General features: G+C 42.0%; 1 protein-coding gene across 1 annotated transcript in view; it reads left to right on the top strand.

The window, feature by feature from the left end:
* LOC311243909 (putative helicase mov-10-B.1) overlaps window positions 1-25656 on the top strand; it is an 84197-nt gene extending 58541 nt beyond the window's left edge. The window contains exons 11-23 of the mRNA XM_084333292.1: window positions 4262-4374; window positions 5335-5534; window positions 7748-7845; window positions 9614-9711; window positions 12000-12098; window positions 14577-14685; window positions 15491-15608; window positions 19043-19240; window positions 20898-20966; window positions 21264-21389; window positions 21762-21850; window positions 23417-23529; window positions 25271-25656. Of these exons, the coding sequence (XP_084189418.1) occupies window positions 4262-4374; window positions 5335-5534; window positions 7748-7845; window positions 9614-9711; window positions 12000-12098; window positions 14577-14685; window positions 15491-15608; window positions 19043-19240; window positions 20898-20966; window positions 21264-21389; window positions 21762-21850; window positions 23417-23529; window positions 25271-25278 (1438 nt within the window). The 3' untranslated portion in view covers window positions 25279-25656. The remainder of the gene's footprint in view (window positions 1-4261; window positions 4375-5334; window positions 5535-7747; window positions 7846-9613; window positions 9712-11999; window positions 12099-14576; window positions 14686-15490; window positions 15609-19042; window positions 19241-20897; window positions 20967-21263; window positions 21390-21761; window positions 21851-23416; window positions 23530-25270) is intronic.
* Window positions 25657-25908: the final 252 nt, after the last annotated feature.

Here is a 25908-nt window from a genome sequence, read left to right as displayed (position 1 = left end):
AAATCATGTTAAACCCAGATTCGGCTCAAATAAGGGACTAAACACGTTTCGCAATTATGCCACATCAATGTGGAACGCCCTACCCAAAGCTGTAAAGGAATGTGGATCACTACCCACTTTCAAAACCTCTCTCAAGGGACACCTACGGGAGACTGCAATTCAACACTGGCCCCTGTAAATATCCTAACCCAACCCCCTCCAATGTACAGTCATTTACCTAGTATGGTTTTGTCAATAGTTCAATGTACAATTGTGTTTGTTTGTACAGTGTCTCCTCCCCCCCCCCCCCCTCAATGTACAGTGTTACTTGTTTATACAGTGTGCCCCCCCTACCCCCCCCCCAACCACCTCCAATGTAAATTACCCAGTATGGTTGTCAATATCCCAATGTACCCAACCCCCCCCACCCAACCTCCTCCAATGTACAGTTTCTACGTCAAATGTATATACTCTCTTTTCTTGACTCCTTCTGTATCACAAACAGTACTGTATTTGCAAATCTGGTATGTCATAAATGTATAGATGTAGCAGTACTGACTATCTGTATGTCATGTATGTCATATATGTCTATATGAATTGAAAATGGGGGACCCTGATGGAAACAAGACAAACGTCTTTCTCAGGTCTGCATCCCCTTAACAATTGTATGTATTGAGCCGTACTGTATTGTACCCATTCTGCAATCTGTTAAATAAAGTTTTCATTCATTCATTCATTCACTCTCTGTGCTTGAACCTCCGGCGTAAAGTCTTCGAAAATGGCCACTTTGTGATCGCCGAGACCTAGTTTACCCCTTCTGGCACGGGCCGACCGCATGATGAGCTCCCTCTGTTGTAGCCTGTTTAGCTTGACAATGATGGGCCTCGGCTCCTTGTTCACTCCAGGACTGGTCTTGCCCGCTCTGTAGGCCGACTCGCATACGGGTGGGCTGGGGAGGACATCCGCCCCCAGTATTTTCTGCAACAATTCCGGCATGGTCTCCGAGAGACGACCTCCCTCACTGCCCTCCGGTACACCAACAATCCTGATGTTGTAGCGTCTCTCCCGGGACTGCATTTCCACAATTACCGACTGTAGTTTGGCAACTTCAGCTTGCCTAGCCAGCAGGGAGCTCTCCAGACACGCCAGCCTCTCGCCCTGTTGTGAGGCCTCTGTCGTTAGCGTGGCTAGTTCGTTAGCATTAGCCGAGGAGGCAGCGTGTAGCGACTCCATCTTCTCTCTCAACGGGTCGACCGCCAACCTAATTTCCTCTGTCATCTCTCGATGAAGGGTATCAAAAAATTCCGCCTGTACTTTTCTTTGTGTTTCAGCGAAGCGTACCTCAAAGTCTGCATGGAGTTTGGTCATGACCGAGAGAACAGCTTCACTTATCTCACTGATTCCAGGCGACGGCGAGGGTAGACCCGGTGGCAGTTTGCCGGCTGGAGTGCTCATGGCTCTGGTCTCCATCAACATCGCAGAAAGTTGAAAAAAGTCGACGAAAGTAGTTGAAACTCGACGACTCAACAAGAAGACCAATAACAAATAAAAATAAAATAAAGACTAATGGGGAGAAAAGTGTATTTTGCACAATAGAAGGGAGCTCTCATGAAACACGTCTCACTCCATGAACGCCTGGCTCCGCGCCGCAAAGTCTAGGTGATATAAGTGCCGGTACGGCGCGACAAGTCCAGTGAAAGTTGTGAACGCATTTTTGTGTGCGCGCGCATGCATGCGCGTACTTCTGCTCAGAAAACTGCTGGGACGGCGTGGTACCGCGTGGGACCACCACTGCACCACTGATGATAGCCAGAGAGATACTAGCCACAGATTCACGGTCAGTTATTTTCCCATTGTACGAATTGTTAAGCTTATGCAATGTAAGGGAAATCTGATCTGCGACTAAAGCCAGGGCCCTCATTTATCAACGTTGCGTATGCACAGATATGTGCGTAACCCATGCATACGATAATTTCTAAGCAAAGTGTGTGACTTATCAATTTGAACATGTGCTTGACTTTGTGCTTATATTTACGCTCAGCTCAGGGCATGCGTACCTGGCGCCCAGCGGTAGAATATGGATACTGCAGGCGGACGGCATATGCTTTCATCAGTTTCATGCATTAGTTTCAACGCGGAAATAAGCTTTCGTTCATTAGTTTGACTGACGTGTTCTGTATGACCCCCATAATTCATTATAGTTCATTGTAAAATAGCAACAGTAGTGTAATTATGGTCAAAACCCTATAAATAGCATTTGGAATAATAGGTCTTTCCTTCTGAATGAATGCAGCATGGTTTATATATAGCGTTATCGGAATATACGGGGTGCACTGACTGCGCTCCGCGTAACTCAACTCGTTAATTATTTTGCGCATAGATTGCAGAAATACGGGAACGTTTTGATTATATTTAAAAGGCTTTGCCATTGTTAAACGAAATAAGTGGAATTTCGAAGCTGTAAGCAGAATACAAGTCATATGAACACGCACAATAGTGTTCTTCCCCCTTCCTACTGTATAAGAAAGAATAAAAAACGCATTGCAACGAGAACAGAGGTTATTTGTTGAGTTTATGTGTATTACAAAACCCTTGCAATAAATTGTCTTAAATGAATGGAAAGCATACATGCTCTGGATATACAGGTAGCATATATCGTGTGGGTGATATGACTTGTATTCTGCTTACATAACTTCGAAATTCCACTTATTTCGTTTTACAATGTCAAAGCCTTTTAAATATAAATCAAAACGTTCCCGTATTTCTGCAATCTATGCGCAAAATAATAACGAGTTGAGTTCTAACAAAGAACGTATTACATGCTGGGTAGGCTGATAGAGTAAACTGTAAATAAAATAGCCTATAACATTATAAAGGATATGGGCTATAGCAGGGGTTCCCAACCTTTATTCCCCAGAGCCCCACGATTCCTGGGAGACATATAGGAATATGATATGATATATTATATATGCGCAAGTTACTGTTGCATAATGTAGGCTATGGCTGCTATTATATGTAATTCATATAGGCTACCTAATACCGACAACAAAATAGATTGTATGCCTCTACAAATCATATTATACCCGGTAGCCAATCGAACAAAACTAATAAAGGCATTCATATTCCAGCATGGTTAGAATGACACACTAACACCAAACAGTGGTTAACGGTCTTTATTAGTATTTTGAGCTGTCCAGGCAGAATTGCAGCAATGGTCTTAGGGAGTCGTTGATATCTGACATCACCGTGTACAAGTCCGCCAGCCTTTTATTTATCACATAACACGCGTTGTGTCTTCTTGGTTCGACAGCGCCTCCGTGAACAATCTCGCTCGTGGAGTTTCTCAGAGTTCACTCGGGTTAGTCCATTATTTCACATCCCATGGGGGGTGTTTCATTACCATATATGGATAATCATGCACAAGCATTGACGGTAAGAACAAATGGTATTTATCAATACGGAGTGTGCGTAGGACCCGTGTATGCACGGTTGATAAATCCCGATATTTCTGTGCGTACACGCATTCTAAATTCCGTGCGTAGGAACGGATATAGAACACTTTCTACGCAACGTTGATAAATGAGGGCCCAGGAGCCTACTCTGTGGTGACGTCAGTCAGCAGCGCCAAATAGTTTCTCAGTAAACGAAAACATAAATGTTATTTTGCTACCTTTACTATTAATTGCCAATATTTTCATGTTGAGCTATAGATTGTGGACGAATACGCACAGAAAGGTACATCATGCAAATGTTCATGCTTTATTTGTTTTAAACGAGACGATTTAGAAATTGGCAATGGGGAAATGAGGGTGGACCGCGGAGAAACAGCAATGACGTAACCACTACACCTCCCTATATAGGCCAAGAGAGGTGGGGCTTATATAGGCCTCTGGAAGACCTGTGAGAATGGACTAGATCTTCCCAAGATGGGTCTCTTTAGTCTCTCCATCGATTTAAAGGGGCGACAGTAGTGGCTCAGGAGGTAGAGTGGTCGTCTGGTAATCGGAAGATTCCCGGTTCGATCCCACTCCTCACGGCACCATGTAGCAAAGTACATGACAGTAAGGATGATGACTCTGTCTGCTTGTACAGACTATACAGAGGAGCTAGTTTGTGGCTAACTAGCCGGAGCTAGAATGAAAAACAGCATGGACTGTGCTGAGAAACAACATCATCAGTGAGTAGGAAATATGGCTAGGGTTCCAGAAATCTGAACTATCGCTTTAACTCTCAGCCCAACTTATATACCATTATCTCTCCCCCTTTACCTCTCTCCCTGTAGTCTGTTTGACAGACAGCTGGAGCAGAACCCAGAGCAGTATTTGGCTGTGCAGCACATTGTAGCTGGATCCTCCAAACCCGCTCCTTACCTGGTGTTTGGACCACCAGGAACAGGTACAGTGTGTGTGTGTGGTGACGTGTGGTGTGCGTGTGTGTCTCTCGCAGGAGCTAGTCTTCTCCTAGCTCCTACTGTTCATATTTTTGCACAATTGCACAGCTCTGCTACATATTCTATTCCACTGTATTTTTATTCTAATTTAGTTTATATACTCTACAATAATTCTGCACAATTGTATAACCCTGTCCTATATTCTAGTATATTGTATTTATATTCTAATTGACTTTATATATTCTATTTTATTTTATTCTACTTTAATTACAAAAGAAGGAAAGAAAGAAAAAGATATATATTTACTCCTACTTGCTTGTGTTGATATTGTCTGTTAATGTTGATGCACCAAATGACCCAAGACAAATTCCTTGTATGTGCAAGCTTACTTGGCAATAAAGACTTTTCTGATTCTAATTCTAGGGATAGGCATTTGAAGGCGTATCAGTATTCAAATATTCTATAAAAATATTGCGGTTTATCAGTGTATATATACCGACCTACACACAAAAGGAAAAAAACAGCGCACTCATCATGTAATTTATTTTCTAGGCTTACAAAGGTCACTCATTCACAACGCTCCTTATGTTATATAGGTATGTACGGTTGCTTTTATGGTAACTGGATCACTTGGCCACAGCTGGGATATTTTGCTTTCCAACAGAACAGACACTAAACCAGCCAGAGCTCTTGTATATTCAGTTCAAGTGGCTGCAATATTGGGCCTCAATGCCTCATTATCAAAATGTTATTTGACTTTAGTAATTAGTCCAATTATTAGTAGATTACTAAATTAGTAATTAGGGAATTTTTTTTAGAGCTTTTACCGTATCGCAATTTTTTTGTTGGAAATTCATCAACAATTCATCGGATTTGGTCACAAGCTCAACGCTTGTATTCTTGTAAACGAGAACATGTTGAAACCGAGGAGTGAGTCGTAGCTCGTGTTGGTGTGTGTTTTGCAGGTAAAACGGTGACTGTGGTAGAGGCCATCAAGCAGATAGAGAAGACCCAGGGCTCCTCCTGCCACATCCTGGCCTGTGCTCCCTCCAACAGCGCTACCGACCTGCTCTGTAAGAAGATCCTGGGCCACGTGGAGGAGCGCAGGGTGTTCCGCTTGTACGCCAGCAGCCGGAACCCCAGGGATGTACCTGCAGAGCTACAGGTTCGCACAGAAATCTGTTGCACTTCCTTCCTTTTTTTTTCTTTTTTTTATGTATCTCAGGTGTAGGAGGAAAACACACCTGTGTCAGTAGCTTAACACATCAAGTGCCGTTCAGCAGGGGGCACTGTGGGCCGTTCAATGGGGGTTAATGCCGTATTTGCAGTGCTAAAACTATATTAAATATTATAGCTATGGATCTAATAACGTTGTCGATTGTCAGTGAGTTTCTTCCAGTCAACATGCAAAAAACAGATCATTTTTTCATCCGTACATTTCCGTTTTATACCGTGGTGAATATGAGTATAGTTTGAGTGATTCTGAGTAATCCCAGGAAAAGACGCGAAAACAGCGTTTTAGTGGAATTCACTAAACACGTTGCCATTCCTCGCTTGGATCAACAATCAATCTGAAATCAACACAAAATTATCGGTATTATCTTTCATCATGCACGCATGAAAGGGGGTTTGGAGCGGGGCGCCCCTCCGTGCTGTGACTACTACCAACGGGACACACCACACACACATACCACACAGACACGCTGCAATCGCGGCGAAAAAAATCATCGGATCAACGCAAGATTGGTAACATATAGTCCTTACCTTGTATCTGATGTACTGCAAAAAGAATAATCCAATGATCTGATCGCCATTCCAAATTTTCATCGCGATCGTTTGTCCAACGTTATCCAGCATTGCAGATGATCTGGCGGGCGGGGACCCTCGTCGAGGGAACTGTGGTGACCGTTTGTCTTGCCGGAGTGTTCAGACCCCGCCCCCACGCCGCAGCTCGGCCAAGAAAACAAACCACATTGTTTCAAATGGAGTGCAATAGCGGCCGCAAGGCGTTAGGCGGCGGTATTGACCGTTTGCGATCTCAGACACATTCAGGACAGCATGCACAAGGTGCCTCGATGGATTATGAATTGCAATAGCGATTAAAAGAAATAACGAAACAGAAACGTAGATCGACGTTTCTGGCACTCAACCGCTGGGCCACAGAAACGTAGATCTACGTTAACGGCACCCAATGTGTTAAAGGAACACGCCAACATTTTTGGAAAGTAGCTTACTGTCTTCTCCAGAGAGACAAGAAGATAGATACCAGTTGAGAAAGCTATATGGCTGCACGTTAGCCTAGCTTAGCACAATGAATGGAAGCGGACAGTGCCGGTTAGCCTTCGGGAGAGGTGTTAGTTGGACAATGCCTAGGCTAACGTGCAGCCAGATAGCTTTCTACTGAACGCACAGAGAGGAAGACTGTAAGCTAATTTCCCAAAATGTTGGCGTGTTCCTTTAACTAGGTCACAGTGTGTCCGGCTGCAGAGGTTTTCATGGGGTCACCTCCCTGCACCCCTGACCCCTGGCACGTATCGGGGACGTTTTCCAGATGTGCGCTAGCGGTCCGAGACCCCAGTTGTGTTCCAGAAGAACTCCAGGTCGGCAGCGGAGACCTCCGTACGTCCTGCGCTTGTTTTCCATGATTTCGTCTCACCATTTGGGGATGATAGCTCAGGGGGTAGAGTGGTCGTATGGTAATCGGAAGGATCCCGGTTGGATTCTGGCTTGAGTGTTCTTGAGTGAGACACTTTTAACCCGTAATTGCTCCCGATGAGCAGGTCGGCGCCTTGCATGGTCGCCTCCGCCGTCGGTGTGTGAATGTGTGAGTGAATGGGCGAGTGAATGTGTGTGTGAATGGGTGAACGTGAGACATAAGTTGGAAAGCACTTTGGATAAAAAGCACTATATAAATGCAGTTAATTTAGTCATTTAGCTGACGCTTTTATCCAAAGTGACTTACAAGTTTTGTACGACAAGTCAGCAGGAAGGGTACAACTCTTTCAGCTGAGTAACAATGTTCATGAAAGTGTTGAAGCTTGAGTGCTGCAGTGTTGAGTGCATAGTAGTAGAGACATGTTAGTATTAGGAATAGGAAGAGTGCATGATGGTAGAAGACAGTAAGTTAGTGTGTTTTTCTTTTTCATTATTGCCAGTAAACTCACAGAACTCACCTTATCTTTTGTAATCTCAAATCGTGTGTGTGTGTGTGTGTGTGTGTGTGTGTGTGTGTGTGTGTGTGTGTGTGTGTGTGTGTGTGTGTGTGTGTGTGTGTGTGTGTGTGTGTGTGTGTGTGTGTGTGTGTGTGTGTGTGTGTGTGTGTGTGTGTGTGTGTGTGTGTGTGTGTGTGTGTGTGTGTGTGTGTGTGTGTTCTCACAGGCTTGTTCTAACCTGGAAGGGGACGCCTACGTATTTCCTGCTAAAGAGGAGCTTATGCAGCATAAGATCATAGTCACCACCCTGTTAACTGCTTCAAGGTAGATAGATACTACAAGCCACTAATTACCCTGTTTTACAACCCGCTGCTAACGACTAATAACGTACTTTTGAAAGTAAACATTTTATTCTAGTATGTGGATGGATACTTCTTTTCTTGATCTTCAGCTGAAATACACAACTTTATTGTGTACGTCACTCATTTCATACACTATCAAATTTTGCATTAATTCATTGCTAAATAATATATATATATATTTATTTTTAAATGTATGAAATACAAGTACCGGTACATGATGTGAGCAGAGGTCGTAAATTAGTTGATAACTACACACAAAATATCTATATTGATGTCTACTTTCATGCCAGCAAATGGGTTAACCTTGTAAGACTATTTTGTACTTGAATGCAATAATATCATAATAAACTGTATTTGTATAGCACCTTTCATACAAGATTTGCAGCTCATAAAATAGATAGCAGCAAAATAGACAAAGTCAAGGTAAGGCATAAAACATTAAATCACAGTTTTTCATATTAACACTTTCAGAGCCCTTGCTTAACCTTGATTTACCGGTTGAATGCCCACCATACACTTCAATGTTAGCGTTAAAAACGCCTAATCTATGTTTTAAATTATGGCTATGTGTCTAATCTGCCCGTCGCTTATCAATGACTCGTTTTCCAGTCAACATTGTCGAAGCGGATTGTTTTTTTATCGGTTCATTTTCGTTTTATAGCATTTTGAAAAGCCCTCGTTTTCAAGAAAAATAGAAAGATTCCATGATAAAAGACGTTTACTGGAATATTCTAAACTCATTTTTCGGCCTATTTATGAATCGTTTTCAAATAAACGCTAGATTATCGATAGTATATGTGTACGTATGCACGCTAGAGATGCAAGCTGAAAAATCTATTCTCTTATTTCCTCATCAGCGATCGCACACACACACACACACACACACACACACACATAGGGCAAACGCTGAGATCTCAGCGAAAACAACTCTGATTATCCCAAAACTGGTCAAATAGATTCCTTACCTCAGATCAGATGTTCTCCAAAAAGATCATTCCAATTCCTGATCGCCATTCCAAATATCGATCACGCTTATTGATTGAGTATTGGCTACTGTGAATATATATTCCAGGCTGATTCCCGTCCCGCGATGACTTCCATGTTGAGCAGACAGCTTGCCAGCACAATAAACCAGCTGGCTCCGCCTCTACATAACTACAGATCCCAGGTCAGTCTAAGCGACTGACCTGCGGTTACACAGGGATAGATGATAGGGGGCGCTTTTTTCCATTCTGAGCTGCTGGAGGAGCTGCTGTACCAACGGGAGACTAGGTTGATGAAATATGAAATCGGATCGCTAATAAACAAATAAAACGATATTTGTCGTCGTGGGCACTCAGTGGGGGGCCTAATAAAACGAGATATGTCGTCCGTGGCACTGAAAGTGTTAATAGGCCTCTTTGTTTACGGTTTGATTATCACTGATGCACATAAAATAGGTATAAAATCATGAAATTGGCAAATACACATCAAAGAATTTCTTTCTCATACTGTATACTCCGCCTTTTCCCCGTTCTAAGGTACATTATAGAACAATTACAGTTCTGAATTACTTTACAGAACAACAGCAATAAGTATGTCTACTTAAAGTTGTATTAGTTTTTAGGCACAATAAACAATAAGAAAGCCCAGAGCAGTACTTTGTTTGTACAAAGTTCACATGGCAGGAACTATATGGAATCAACTCAATGGTGTCTGACGATGTCACTTGGTCTCCTGTGTCTCCTCAGGCTGGTGACGAGCGGGGTCCCTCCGGGTCACTTCACTCATGTGTTTGTGGATGAAGCGGGACACGCAGTGGAGTCGGAGTGCATCATTCCCCTCGCAGGTAAACAACAAGCTCCCGCAAGACATTTTCTTTTGCGTGCCTATGGGCCTCTTGTCTCTACGGAATCTTTATTCAATAATAATTTAAGATTATGGATGCTGCTCTGCACCGGGGTTCAAATCAAGCATGTAGGCCACAGCTTAACGGAAGGGAAATGGACTTGAAGAGGGAACTCATCACCTGTGTTACTCTGCTACAGGCTACATGCCTGTTTTCCAGCCAGGTTTAGAAAAAATGTTACCCCTATTTTTCAATGAGCTCTACCCCATTTGAATTGGAAAACCTGCATGTGGGTACACAACGTATATTCTATCTATGCAAACTATAACTATAACTGTAAACTATATCAGCTATAAATAACTAAACTAAAACTATAAACTAAACATAATACACAACGTATATTCTATCTATGCAAACTATAACTATAAGCTATAACTAAAAATTAACTATAACTAAACTAGATCAGCTATAAATAACTATAAACTAAAACTATAAATTGCATTCACTTTTACGGAGCTGCTGAGTTGTTGTGCCTCCCTCGCCACTGTTTCCATAGCAACGGCTATTTCCACTGCTTTGTGATAGGTGAGGGCATTCTCGGTTAATAGTCTCTTCTGTATGTACTCGCTGAGGAGACCACACACAAACCGGTCCCGTAACGCGTCTGACAGGTACGTGCCAAACTCGCAGTGCTCCGACAGTTTTTTCAAATCTGCAATATACTGGGCTATTGTCTCCCCCTCCGATTGATGTCTTTTATGGAAACGGAATCTTTCCGCAATCACAATGGGCTTGGGAGAAAAATGGCCTTGCAATACTCGCACAGTCTGAGCATAAGTTATATCCCCCGGTTTATCCGGAGCAATCAAGCTGCGCAGTAACCCGTATGCTGTTGCCCCTATTAGACTCAAAAACACCGGTAGCCTCTTCTCATTGGAAATGTCATTTGCAGCCACAAAATGTTCAAACCGTTCCACATAAGTCGGCCACTGCTCCGTCGATTCATCAAAAGCCACGATATGCCCGATGATACCAGCCATCCCTCTGTGTGATTGTCCCGGAGCAGATCCGCCGACGTTAGCCCCTTCGCTAACCGGCGTCAGTGTAGATTCCTCGTCCACCCGTTCCGTCATCAAACCAACGTTAGCGTGGATTCTTTTCAACCAGTGCCGTCACTGGATGAACCATCCTCGTCGCCATTTATTATATATGTGATCCCGGACAATGGTAGCATATTAATCACACGGAATACGCTGTTCACAGGGACTACAGACCATGGCTGTAGTTAGCTTTATTGCCATAACAACGAACCCGGAAGCGGGCTGAGCTGTCACCTTAAGAAGTGCTCGCCCTCCCCCTAGAGGGCAGGAGTAGGAATGGTGAGGTAGTAACACACCAACAGCCACATACATCACACTAAACATAATACACAACGTATATTCTATCTATACAAACTATAACTATAAGCTATAACTATACATATAAACTATAACTATAAACTAAGTAAGCTATACATAACTATAAACTAAAACTATAAACTAAACATAATACTTTAAAATAAAGTGCGCCATGTGCTTTTGGTCGCTTGAAAGGAGGAGCCTGCCTCTGTTGAAAGACTGCTGACGAATCACAGTTGAGTGGGGGAGGTGCGTAAAGAGAGAATTGATTTTGAATTGGAAACTTGCGAGAAATTAACTAAGAGGATACACGGCTGAAGGAGACCACCCAAACAACTGCTTCTTTGCACTGCTGCGGTCAGGCAAGCGCTACCGGAGTCTCATGGCCAGTACAGAGAGACTCAAAAGGAGCTTCTATCCGGCTGCTCAATGTGGACTCAATGTAACATTAATTCATCCATTCTACATTCATTGCACACAACATCCACATGCACACACTCACTTTAAACACTCACCTTTAACATTCACTCTAGACATTTTAAACATGTTTTAACACTACACCATATTCTATATTTTTATTACAAAAATATTTGCTCTACCTCATTTTAGCATTTTGTTTTGCATTTCTTACTTTAGTATTGTATATTATAATGTTTTGGTCTTTATTCTTTTACTTATTTTTACTGTATGAAGCACAATTTCAGGAGGGTCATGCAGAACCGAGAACATTTCACTATAATGTACGTGTACCTTATATGTGACAAATAAAACAAAACTTGATCTTGAAGGACTGCCTCTTCCAAATATTACCGGTCCCGAGAGCTTTGACCTGCTAGGGGTGCGCTGTCATACCAGGGTCACTGTGTAATTGGACATTTGTTTGGAACCTAGGTCTGCTCCTGGCAAGGTCCGGTCAAGTGGTGCTGGCTGGGGACCCCATGCAGCTGGGACCCATCGTCAGGTCTCCCCTGGCACTGAAATATGGCATGGGTGAGTACTGTCCCTAAACACACACACACACAGAAACAAACAACAGGTTTTGATTTGATTTGATAGTTTATTTGCAAAAGGACAGTTAATGAACACTACTCCAGTGCATTACAACAATATATTACAAAAACAAACCTTGTAAACAAAACCAGATTATAGCCACGGCTAGTTTCCATCTGTTGTCCCTTAACACTTTGGATGCCACTGGTGAACATGGTTGAATGCCACCACCCACTTCAATGATAGCGTTGTGAATGCATAATCTATGTCTTAAATTATGGCTATGTGTCTAATCTTGCCGTCGCTTATCAATGACTTGTTCAATCCGTTTCGACAATGTTGACTGCAGTTTTATTATGGGTAAATCTTTTAATCTACATTTATTTTGATTTAAGTACTGGACTGTCATTATTGTTATTATTATGTCAATCATAGTCCTGTGATTTATTGTGGATTTCTACTGTTTATGTATTGTGTGTGTGGTTTTATGTAAAAAAAAGGGTAAATAAAAAACATTTGTTAAAAAAAAAAAATATTGTCGAAACGGATTGTTTTTTAATCGGTTCATTTCCGTTTTATACCATTTTGAAAAGCCCTCGTTTTCTTGAAAGTTTCAGGAAAATATAAAGATTCCGTGATAAACGGCATTTACTGGAATATTCTGGAATACACAAAAACGTTGTAATTTTTCGGCCTATTTATGAATCGTTTTCAAATAAACGCTAGATTATCGATAGTATAATATGTGTACTTATGCACGCTAGAGAAGCGAGCTGAAAAATATATTCTCATTTCCTGATCAGCGCACACACACACACACTAGGGGTGGGACTATACATCGATCCAGATCGATATATCGATCTATTATCAATAATCAAATAGGATCGATGCAACGTAAAAAGATCGATTCATATTGCGATACTCTTATTTTGAAAATCCCGCGAGTCATATCCGCCGGCGCCCAGTATTGTGAAACTCCATGTAGACATTACAGCAGTGTTTGCGTCTGCTGTAAAGCACTACAGAGCGTCTATTTTGCGAGCCGATATAAGTCTGTGCAGTTTTTTCCCCGCAACAGGTCAAATGCATCTAACATGCGTTGCATCGTCGCCATTCATTTATGCCCACGTCGCGTTAAATATCTAAATGAACGTCGCGTTGGCTGCTTAAGCTAACTGAGCTAACCGTGAGAGAGAACAGGAGAGGGGAGAGGGGACTTGGAAGGAGGAGGGGTGGGAGCTGTGGGGGACTGTGTGTGTGTGTGTGTTACTGAGGATGGACAGATAATGTTGATATTTAAACATGAATACATAATAAATGTATTCATGATCATCATGCAACATAAAACAATTGTAGGAAGTTTGGGAGAGGAAGGGGTTTTACTTAAAGTTTAAAGCTCAATATATAAAAAGTGAACAGGCGGTCTATTTGTATTAAAAACAATAGATTGTTTTTCATTTAAATGTCTGGAAGAGCTCAAAAATAAAAACATCAATTGATATTTCCGTAGCCTTTTTTTAGTTGATCTAAATGTGACTGATTGTGTTAAATGGGCACATAATATCGCCTCATATCGATCGCAGGCACCTGAATCGAATCGTATCGTATCGTGGCAGACTTTGTGATATCGGCAAATATCGTATCGTTGTCCAAAGAATCGATATCATATCGTATCGTGATGAAACTGGTGATTCCCACCCCTAACACACACACACACACACACACACACACACACATAGGGCAAACGCTGATATCTCTGTGAAAACAGATCTGATTATCCTAAGACTGGTAAAATAGATTCCTTACCTCAGATCAGATGTTCTCCAAAAATATTATTCCAATTCTTGATCGCCATTCCAAATATCGATCGCGTTTATTGATTCAGCGCTGGGTACTGGAAATATGTATTCCACGCTGTTTTCCGGCTCGGCAATCACTTCGATCTCTTCGGATGGCTGGCCGGATAAGTAAAATGAGTCAGTCTAATCCAATGGGGTGCAGTTACACAGGGAGAGACGATAGGGGGCGGTATTTTCCCAATGGAGCTCAGAGAGAGGTTGCTGCACTAACGTGAGACTAGATTGATGAAATATGAATTCAAATCGCTAATAAAAAAAAAACTACAAACAAACGCTATATAGCGTTGCTGGCAACGGTCGGCATGAACTAACGACATATAGCGTCGTTGGCACTCAAAGTGTTAAGTGATGTTACCTGGAATCATAAAACATTAAAAGCATTTCATTATAACAACAATGACGGTAGTACAAATACACGTGTACAACAAATCATGATAACACTTGAATACATAATTAAAAATACATAATATTAGTTATTATTTCACTGCTATCTTTAAAACATACTGCTCAACTGTTTGTGTGTGCAGGTTTGGTTTGTCACCAGCCATTCCTTTAGTTGTGTTTGAAAGGTGCTGAGCGTGTGTGGTAGTGATTCTGCTGAATGTGCTGCTGGTTGCAGGTGTGTCCCTGTTGGAGCGTCTAATGACTTCTGAGGATTTACATCTCTACCAGAAGAAAGAAGGGACATATGACAGCCGCTTTGTCACCAAACTGCTAAGGAACTACAGGTGTGGTATTAGTACATAGTAGGCCTGTCCCCGACTCCATTTGGGCTGTGGGGGGTGCTTAATGTCTGATTTAACTTAAATCAGACATTAAGCATCAGACATTAAGCACCCCTCACAGGCAAATGTCTGATTTAACTTAACAAAAAATATTCTAATTTGCAGTCGACTAAGAGATTGGCAGTCGACTACGGCTCCTTTCGATCAATTAGTCAACTACTATTCGACTAGTCGAGGTCAGCCCTAGTACATAGTGGTCCTTAAAAAGGTTTAAATGTAACTGATACCTGGAGACACTAGGGTGGGAATCACCAGCCGCCCCATGATACGATATTATCATTATACTAGAGTCACGATATTGTAATATCACGATATTGCGATGTATTACCTTTTTTCAACTGCTAATGATGTCCCCAATGGAAAACTTGAACATCTGCAATAAATATATGTATAAATCATCTGTTTTATCTGATAATGTTTTCCCCTCCCCTGGTAGACACCAGTAATAGTAGTCAAGACTTGTGACTAACTGCTCAGTCACAGTAGTAGAGGATTCAGAATTTCCCCTGCTAATTTATTTTCAGCCAGTCGTTTTAATATTACTATCATTTTAAGTTCTGTTAGTGATACAGTACTTCTCGTTTTCGTTTGTCGCCCCATAACAGAAATCATTGTATTGGATACTTTTTCAACCTTTTCTCCAACATACTGTTCATTAAGAAGTCTTTAATTGTCATGCAGATTAACACACACACACACATGCGAGATGTAATTATTATGGATTAATGTCCTGTTTTGCGTCCCTAAGGTCCCACCCGGCCATTCTGAAGATCCCCAACGAACTCTTCTATAAGAAAGAGCTCCTGGTGTTTGCTAACGAAATTATCCGTAACTCCTACTGCAAATGGGAGCACCTGCCCAAGAAGGTACCATTTACACACATGCAGAGAATATACTTTACATGGTTCTTACATTCATTAATTTTGTGTGTTGAGGGGGTCCTACTGTACCTGTTTTTGGGTGATCACGTGATCATGTGGTGCTTAGCATTGACCTCCCACAGGGAGATATTACTATATTACTACTATATTATTATTTTTTATTTTTTTTACCTGTTAAGCCCTAGTCATATTTTCAGAAAGATCTGCATGTTCTTCATCTATGGACCTCAGGGAATGTATTCCCAGTGTCAGAAATATTGTGTCTGTTACTATGCTCGAGTAAATTGTAATGAACCAAAGGAGAATATTATTCTTTTAAAATTGTTTTTATCTTTGATGGTGAATAACACCATGCTAACATTGACCAAAGGTGAACGTTGTATTTTATGACAATGACGTTGAGGTTTGTTCAACCTGTGAGATATAAACGGGTTGTGGTTTTTATGTGGACATTATGCATTCAATAGCGTGTGTGCGTGCGCGTGCCCATCCGTCCGTCCCTGTCTGTGAACTACACCTGTTTCACCAGTGAGTCCACAAAGGTGTGACTGCCCGATTCACTCTGAGGCTCGTAGATTTCTCACAACTTCACTTCGTACTCCGAACAGCTGACGGAGAGCAAACGTCTTTTCCTTCCTACCACATCTTCCTCTTTGACCATGAAGCAGGCCTTGCCCTGTACTACCCTCTTGTGGTCCTGTGTAGCTCCGTGGTACAGTGTTTGGTGCTCTTGAGCATGGCACTAACACTACCAGGGTTAGGGGTTCTGTTCCTGTGTAGCTCCGTGGTACAGTGTTTGGTGTTCTGTTCCCACTTTATGTAGTACTAGCACTAGAAAAAAGCTCTATCGAAATGCAGCCCAGGTCAAGCCTGTTTAGATTTTCTTAGAAGTCATGACCCCAACTTCCCAAATCTGTCTTCAACCCCAGATTTAGAGGATATGTTGAAGCTCCACCCTGATTCAGCTAGACTTATTTCAAGAGTGAACAGATTCATATCTTCTTTCAAGTGTGTTACTCTTGATAGAATCAAAGCAGACTGGGAGTGATTTAGGGGAGATTATGGAGGAAGAGGTTTGGGATTGTGTGCTACAAAGGGTAAATAACAGTACCTCCTGTGCACGATTAAATACAATTTAAAGTGTTGCATCGTGCTCACTTTTCTAAATCTAGACTGGTGAGGATATATTCCCTTCCAGATGCTAGCTGTGATAGATGTCCTAACACCCCGGCCAATTTATCTTGCGTGTTTTGATTTTGTCCATCTCTATTTAACTTCTGGTCTGCTATCTTTGGAACTCTCTCAGAGACCCTTGATATTAACCTCCAGCCTAACTCCCTCACAGCCATATTCGGCATAACAGTTGGAGAGGACCCTAAGATTATCAAAAGGCATACAAATGTAATTGCCTTTGCAACTTTACTTTCACACAGGAGAATCTTACTACAATGGAAATCAAAACACCCACCACAAGCTTCAGTATGGCTGAGCAATTCATTCATCTAGAGAAGATTAAATACTTCAGGGGGTCGAAAGACAGATTTCTGCTCATCTGGGGTCCTGTCCGCGTCTATGTTTTTACCAACGCGTTCGTGTTTTCGGGTTCCCGTTTTGCGCTCTGATTGGCCACTGACCTACGCTAGTACGCCCCCCTCGCTATGAGCGTAGCAGGACGCTAGTGGACTAGTCGCTAAAATATATATCGTTTTATATATAATTGTACCAACACAAATATTAGGCAGTACACACATTGTCCTGCAATACATGTACAGTGAATGCACAGCTACATTCGCCATATATTTCTATCACTGCTGCGGCCTACAGTTAAATGCAATATTATTATTATTATTATTATTATTATTATTATTGTAAAGATTATCATTACAATCGCAGCCGCCTGGAGAGGCAATGTTACAAGTGTACGAGGGTTGTGTGCAAAGAGCACAGCCTCTCAATTTGCACAACGTGCACAAAATAATAATAATTGTAATGATAATCTTTACAATAATAATAATAATATTGCATTTCACTGTAGACCGCAGCAGCGATAGAAATATATGGCGAATGTAGCTGTGCATTCACTGTACATGTATTGCAGGACAATGTGTGTACTGCCTAATATCTGTGTTGGTACAATTATATATAAAACGATATATATATTTGAGCGACTAGCCCACTAGCGAGGCAACCTCCTGCACCATCGCAGCAGCGCCGAGCGTGGTGATACAAGCGGGCTGCTCTGAGGAAAGGAGCCTGTTCACGCTAGTGGGCTAGTCGCTCAAATATATATCGTTTTATATATAATTGTACCAACAGATATTAGGCAGTACACACATTGTCCTGCAATACATGTACAGTGAATGCACAGCTACATTCGCCATATATTTCTATCGCTGCTGCCGTCTACAGTGAAATGCAATATTATTATTATTATTATTATTGTAAAGATTATCATTACAATTATTATTATTTTGTGCACGTTGTGCAAATTGAGAGGCTGTGCTCTTTGCACACAACCCTTGTACACTTGTAACATTGCCTCTCCAGGCGGTCGCGATTGTAATGATAATCTTTACAATAATAATAATAATAATAATAATATTGCATTTCACTGTAGACCGCAGCAGCGATAGAAATATATGGCGAATGTAGCTGTGCATTCACTGTACATGTATTGCAGGACAATGTGTGTACTGCCTAATATCTGTTGGTACAATTATATATAAAACGATATATATTTTAGCGACTAGCCCACTAGCGTCCTGCTACGCTCATAGCGAGGGGGGCGTACTAGCGTAGGTCAGTGGCCAATCGGAGCGCAAAACGGGAACCCGGAAACACGAACACGTTGGTAAAAGCATAGACGCGTCCTGTCCTGAACCATGTTGGAGGACTTGTATTTTTACCTGATAAACTAGTTGTTTGATGATTGTTGTAGTTTCTTATGCAGCCTTAAGAATTTACATTCACAATGGTGATGAATGCAACCTAAAGAATCCTTGACTTATGGTACAAGCTTGAAAGTGGAAGTGGTATATCTTTTTATTGTGTTTAAAAAGAAATTGCAGCCATTCATTACGCCTCTCACTCTCTCTGTGTCTGTGTCTCTCTCTCTCTCTCTCTCTCTCGCGCTCTCTCTCTCTCTCTGCACCTTTTCCATCCCAATCAGTCTATTTGCTTATCTAATTTATCCTTCTCTCATTCTCTCTCTTATCTCTCTCTCTTATCACTCTCTTTGTGATGGCTGTACATGTTGTGTATCAGTATTGTATGTGATTTTAGATCGTCCAATAAATTCAATCAATCAATCTCTCCGCCCTCTCTCTCTCTCTCTCTGTCTGTCTGTCTGTCTGTCTGTCTGTCTGTCTGTCTGTCTGTCTGTCTGTCTGTCTGTCTGTCTGTCTGTCTGTCTGTCTCAGAATAAGGCCTGCCCAGTCACCTTCCATGCGGTCGTGGGTCTTGATGAGCGAGAGGAGAGTAGCCCCTCATTCTTCAACATAGCAGAGGTGGCGGTGCTGATGGACTACCTGAGGAAACTGTTTGAGACGCAGGGCAAGAAGGGCCTGGCCACCATCTCACCCAGAGACATAGGCATCATCGCCCCCTACAGGAAACAGGTGTGAATGCACTTGTATTCCAATAATAGTTACACTGCAGTTGAGTTAAAAACATCACATGGTGAGGGGGACGGTGACCATGTAGCATGATGTAGCATCATGTTTCACCCTTACGCCGCAGGCAGACCAGCCGCGATTCAAGGCAGGCGGACGGGCGGGCGACCGCCGCTTCACTTTCGCTCCCATGTTAATGGACGTAGCTGTGCCCAGTGCCCACCGGCCGCAAGCGGGCGCGCGCCTTGTGGGGTAGAAGCGATCGTTTTCGCTTCAGTTGGATTCAGAGGCGTGCGGGAGGCATGCGCCACGCACATTTTCACTGAAATACACTCAATATCTGCATTATTACCACACATATAGATGTTGTTCAACCAGCTAATGTGTCTATCTTTCCCAATACAAATAAACCATAGTACTATACTTTTTCAGGAGTACAGTCACACTGATCATCATTCTAAAATGTATTCTAACATTCTAATTAATTATATAATAACGGGTTATACATGCAAAATGGAATAGAACACTGGAACTGGAAATCTTAAAAAAATCTTCAAACAGGGACTGACTTCGCATATAGACTAGGCATTTACAGCTGTTCCAATGTAAATGTGCCTTTCTCCGTGGCGCTTCCGCACGCTCTGAACTCGGACTCTGTGTGCCAGGCCATGCGCACGATCTCGCACGGAACCCGCGTGTGACTTCGTGCGCGGCTGGTCTGCCTGCGCCGTTAGAGAGCCCCATTAATTTCCCCACGAACATGTGTTCGTGAAATTAAATGTTCATGTTTTTTATGATATATTATATCTTAAAATACCAATTCCATCTTTAGCAGCCCATATTCAAACTCAATAAAAGTTGTTTTTTTATTTATGAAATTAAATCACTTTCATGTTTCATGCAATGTATATGTAGTCAATTTTACATCAAATTCCCTATGGAGCTTTCAAGCCCTCTCTCACTGAGCCAGCGCACGGGGGGGGGGGGGGGGGGGGGGGGGGGGGGGTCACCAATTCGCAGTAGACTTTTAATGAGAGACTGTAGTCTCTTTCTCCCCATTAATGATGTTACTCAGTCCTCCTAATTTATCTCACAATGCGCATCCTCTTTTGCTGTTAGCCAGTGTCAGCACTAACATTAGCTACCCACATGTTTTGATAATGTCAGTTACCAAATGTTGCCGCTAACACTATTACTCACTATTAGGGATGTCTAATATTATCGGCCGATATTGGCATTAAAATGTGATATCGAAAATTATCGGTATTTTTTTTATTTTTTTATTTTATTCTTTTTTTACATTTATTTAACCTTTATTTACCCAGGCAAGCAAGTAAGAACAAATTCTGATTTTATTTATTAGCATTAGCATACAGCATTAGCTGTAACATTTGGTAGCTGACATTACCAGCTACCAGTGTTTGGTAGCAAATATTAGCGCTAATGCTTGTTAACAGCCTAAGATTATGCTATCCTTTGCATTATGGGATAGATTGAAATGTTTTGATGACATGGGGGTAGTGCTACGTAATACAGTCTCCTACTTTGCTGATATTGTCATACAATTATTTATTTCATATTGGGGGCAAAACAATGACTCACAAGTGTGAAACGGTATTTATATCTCGATCAAATGTGGATGATGTATTTTTCTGTATCACAGGTGCAGAAAATCCGCAAGGCCCTTGAGAAATTGGAGAAAGAACTCAAAGTGAACATGAATCACCTCAAGGTACAGATTCAATCATCCTCAAGATAAAGAACCATATGTGTTGTTTTGAAATTCTTTTGACATCTAAATCACTTGTAGTGTGACTGTGATGCATCACCTGAAGGTTTAACTATGAATCAATGTACACAACACTACACCTTACCGGCTTTTTAGGTTCATATAAAAACTTTAAAACTGACTTACCGGTATATGGTTCTTCATCTTGAGTTCTACAATTCATCGTTTAGAGATAATGCAAAACTTATCAGTGATGCTCTTGGCATTTTCAAAGCAGCTTTTAAAGTGTGTGTGTGTCAGGTTGGTTCCGTGGAGGAGTTCCAAGGCGAGGAGAGGACGGTGATTCTGGTGTCTACAGTTCGCAGCAGCCCCAAATACACTGAGATAGACCAAAAGTTCACCCTCGGCTTCGTCAAGAACCAGAAGGTTTGGAACAGCAGTGCATTTGAAATGCTTTATTTGAATCTGCAGATCAAATACACTCACATACGATTCAAATATTACAGAGGTTCAATATGCTGTTAACCCTTTCAGCTGTACAATCGCACATTTGAGATTATAATCTTGAGAACGGAACATCATAATGATGATGAAGCTACGGAGTTCTAGAATTCCAAAATGTAATGGCCCCATCTCAAGCCCGGCCCTCTTTTCTTGATCTGTTGCTTCCCTCTGACAAACGAAGTTCAATCTGACAAAGCATTCCAAAAAACGTCCAGCTGAAAGGGTTAAGGACAGCTATGGATACAAAAAGCACACACACATCCAACCTTGACACATCCCTCTTCTCTTTCCCAGAGGTTTAACGTGGCGGTGACTCGAGCCAAAGCCCTGCTGATTGTGGTGGGAAACCCCAGGGTGCTGAATACGGACCCTACCTGGGCCAGGTGGGTGTGTGGCAGTGCCGTCACTTAATGTTGCTTTGTGACGTAGGGTTCCCACCCTGGCACTTAATGTTGCTTTGTGACGTAGGGTTCCCACCCTGGCACTTAACACTTTCAGTGCCCGGCCATTAACATGGGAAACATGGTTAAATGCCAGGACCCACTTCAATGATAGCGTTGTGAACGCATAATCTCTGTCTTAAATTATGGCTATGTGTCTAATCTGCCTGTCGCTTATCAATGACTTGTTTGCAGTCAACATTGTCGAAACGGATTGTTTTTTAATCGGTTCATTTTCGTTTTATAGCATTTTGAAAAGCCCTCATTTTCCAGGAAAATATATAGATTCCGTGATAAAAGGCATTTACTGGAATATTCTAGCATACACAAAAACGTTGTCATTTTTCGGCCTATTTATGAATCGTTTTCAAATAAACGCTAGATTATCGATAGTATATGTGTACTTATGTACGCTATAGAGGCGAGCTGAAAAATCGATTCTCTCATTTCCTCATCAGCGATCACAGCCACACACACGCATAGGGCAAACGCTTATATCTCTGTGAAAACAGCTGGTAAAATAAATTCCTTACCTGAGATCAGATGTTATCCAAAAAGATTATTCCAATTCCTGATCGCCATTCCAAATATCGATCACGCTTATTGATTACAGTGTTGGGTCCTGTAAATACATAATCCACGCGTTTTCGGGGCCGGCGAGCACAATCGATCCTTCAGTTGGCTTGAGGGAAAAGTAAAATGAGCAAACTGGCCACCCCCCCTTCAGCAGTGTAAAGTAATGGGGTGCAGTTACACAGGGAGAGACGATAGGGGGCGGTATCTTCCCAATTGAGCTCAGAGAGACTCTGCAGCACTAACCCGAGGCTCGATTGATGAAATATGAATTCAAATCGCCAATAAAAAAAAAAGACAAACAAACGCTATATAGCGTCGGGGGCACTCAAAGGTCGGCATGAACTAACGACAAAACGCGTCTGTGGCACTCAATGTGTTAATGTTGCTTTGTGACGTAGGGTTCCCACCCTGGCACTTAATGTTGCTTTGTGACGTAGGGTTCCCACCCTGGCACTTAATGTTGCTTTGTGACGTAGGGTTCCCACCCTGGCACTTAATGTTGCTTTGTGACGTAGGGTTCCCACCCTGGCACTTAATGTTGCTTTGTGACGTAGGGTTCCCACCCTGGCACTTAATGTTGCTTTGTGACGTAGGGTTCCCACCCTGGCACTTAATGTTGCTTTGTGACATAGGGTTCCCACCCTGGCACTTAATGTTGCTTTGTGACGTAGGGTTCCCACCCTGGCACTTAAACAGTCTTCTGTTGAAAAGATAAAAGACCAAGATGGATTTAATGGTAACCTAGGTTTTTTCTGAAACACTGCCAGTTAACCTAGCAAACATTATGCTATTGTCTTGTATCTTCTCTTCTCTTCTCTTGTTTTCTTCTGTTCTGTTCTGTTTTCTTCTGTTCTGTTCTGTTCTCCTCTCTTCTCTTCTATTAGCCTCTCCTCTCTTCTAATCTCCCCTCTTCTCTGCTCTTCTCTCTGACAGGTTCATCCAGTACTGTGTTGATGAAGGAGGCTACACAGGTTTCTCCCACACAGAGGAAGAGGATGAAGTGGTAGCCAGAATGGCTGCCCTGTTCATTCGGATGGAGCCTCAAGGTAATAAACACATGCAAACTACCAGACTCCATATGTGCTCTGTTGAAGGCAGCCATGCTTTAATGCATTGGTGCATGGTTTATCCTCTACAACATGCATTAGCCAGACACTTAAATAAAGGCTTCTTATCTTTGGACAAGAGCGGGTTCCCGTGGATCTTCTTCTATTAGGTTTGGCTACTGAAACTGCCCTAAAGTTCCAAAGACAACCTCTAATGTTTTACGCTAAGCACTATTCCTTTTCAGTCATTGTTAATACATTTGTATTAGGGATGTCCGATATTATCGGCCTACCGATATTATCGGCCGATATCGGCATTAAAATGTGATATCGAAAAATATCGGTATGTTTCTATAACCTTTATTTACCCAGGCAAGCAGCAAGTAAGAACAAATTCTGATTTATTTATTGTCAAAAGTATGCATAATGTTGTGTTAATTCCACAACAAGAGATATGTAATGTTAATTACCTGAAATTCTTCCATTTTTGGGGGGGGGGGAAACCCTGCATATATCGGTATCGGTTGATGAGGTTGATATCGGTATCGGAAATTAAGAGTTGGACAATATCGGTATATCGGTATCGGTAAAAAAGCCAATATCGAGCATCCCTAATTTGTATAAATGTCTACCTTAACGACTGAGGTTGCAACAGGTCTGAGCTTTGTCTTAACCCAAGCGCGCACGCACACACACACACACACACACACACACACACGTCACACACACACCAGGGTTTCCGTTAGAAAAAATTGTTGCCGGCCTCAGTGTCCGGTAGATTTCAATCTACCGGTCAAATGAGAGAAATTCCGGTCAGAGTTTATTGAGCTTAAAAACAATTGATAGGCAAAAGAATGACAACAAAACAAAAGAATGACATCATCAAGGCATGTAGATTTATAATATTTTTACTTAAAACTAGGCTACTTTTGCATATAAAGTCATTATATTCCAAATAAAATAAGTCCAGAGACTCGTGCTGCTGCCGACTTTAAATCAAATAGGTGTCTGTGGGCAGTCGCCCGACATTAATAAACAACAGTCTGTTATAATCACATTTTTATGAGCTAACGAATTCCGTTATATTGGACATTTGTATTAATTCTATCAAGCGAAGAACTGAGAAATTTGGCAGAGAGAGACGGCAACATTATCGTGGGTTTGCGTGACGACTCTCTCTCTCTCCACCTCCCAATGACTTATTTGCGAGAGTATGTCGATGCAGAGCAGCAGATTCAGCTGTTATTGGCTCTTTTCTGGGGACCGCACAGCAGCGCCCCCCACCCAACATTGAATTGCAAATGGCTGAATTGGAGTACTGCTGGAGTACTGCACTGTGCTGCTGCTGCTCCGGCTCTGCAGCTTCACAAAAGTTCGCACACCCAGCACTAAACTCTCGCTGACAACGTCGTTGTCATTATTAGAAGCAACGATGAAACAAATGTAATGATTGTTTCGTTCATCGCATAGGCTATTTAATTTTAGCCTATTTTAATACAATTCAAATAATCAAATTGTGCTTAGACTCAGGGAATTATTTTCACCGGACATTAAGACCGGAGAGATTAAATATGTCGGACTTCAACAGATTTTGCCGGTCAAATACCGGTAATTACCGGCTAACGGAAACGCTGACACACACACACAGCTTTGTTAAATGAACACACATAAGGGCCATTTTGAGGTGTGGTAAGACTTTCTCCTCCTCCTCTCTCCTTATGAACCAACGCCCGCCCCCTAGTGGAGTAGGAGAGTGACGTTCAGCAGCAGCAGGATCCAGTGTGGAGGAACGGCCTGTGAAGGACAGCGACCTCACCCGCGCATAAAGAATTAGAACAAAACCAAAGACAGTCGAGGATAGTAACTGTATCCAAGTTTACATCAGACTACCCTTGAACTAGTGTACGAAAGCAAAATGTGTGACTTAAGCCTCCAACAGCTAGGGACACCAATGACATCAGAATGTGCTATTAGTCCATGGAATAAAACGTGTGTGTCAGGCTTTCCCAAGCTTGGAGTCGATATGTAAATGGTATCCCCTTTGTAAAAATAATTCACAATCAAATTAAAATGACTGTGGGAAATTTTTTATTGTAAAATTTTGAAATGAAAAACTACTTGTCAGTGGCTTTTGAACATTCATGATCATTGTTATACCGTAGCCAGCAGGAGTGATATTCCACTAGTCCCGCCCCTGGTTAAAAATACCTTGAAGGAACATGCCAACATTATGGGGAATGCTCTTACTGTCTTCTCCAGAGCCAGACAAGAAGATAGATACCAATTTCCTCTGCGTGTTCAGTAGAAAGATATCCGGCTGCAAGCTACAGTAGCCTAGATTAGCACAATGAATGGAAGTAGATACGGACCAGCTAGCCA

This window comes from Notolepis coatsorum (genome assembly GCF_963971535.1).
Source record: "Notolepis coatsorum genome assembly, chromosome: 17".
In the NCBI taxonomy this organism is placed as follows: Eukaryota; Metazoa; Chordata; class Actinopteri; order Aulopiformes; family Paralepididae; genus Notolepis; species Notolepis coatsorum.
Note: the sequence above shows the minus strand (reverse complement) of the source record. Positions and strands in the feature narration are given on the sequence as shown.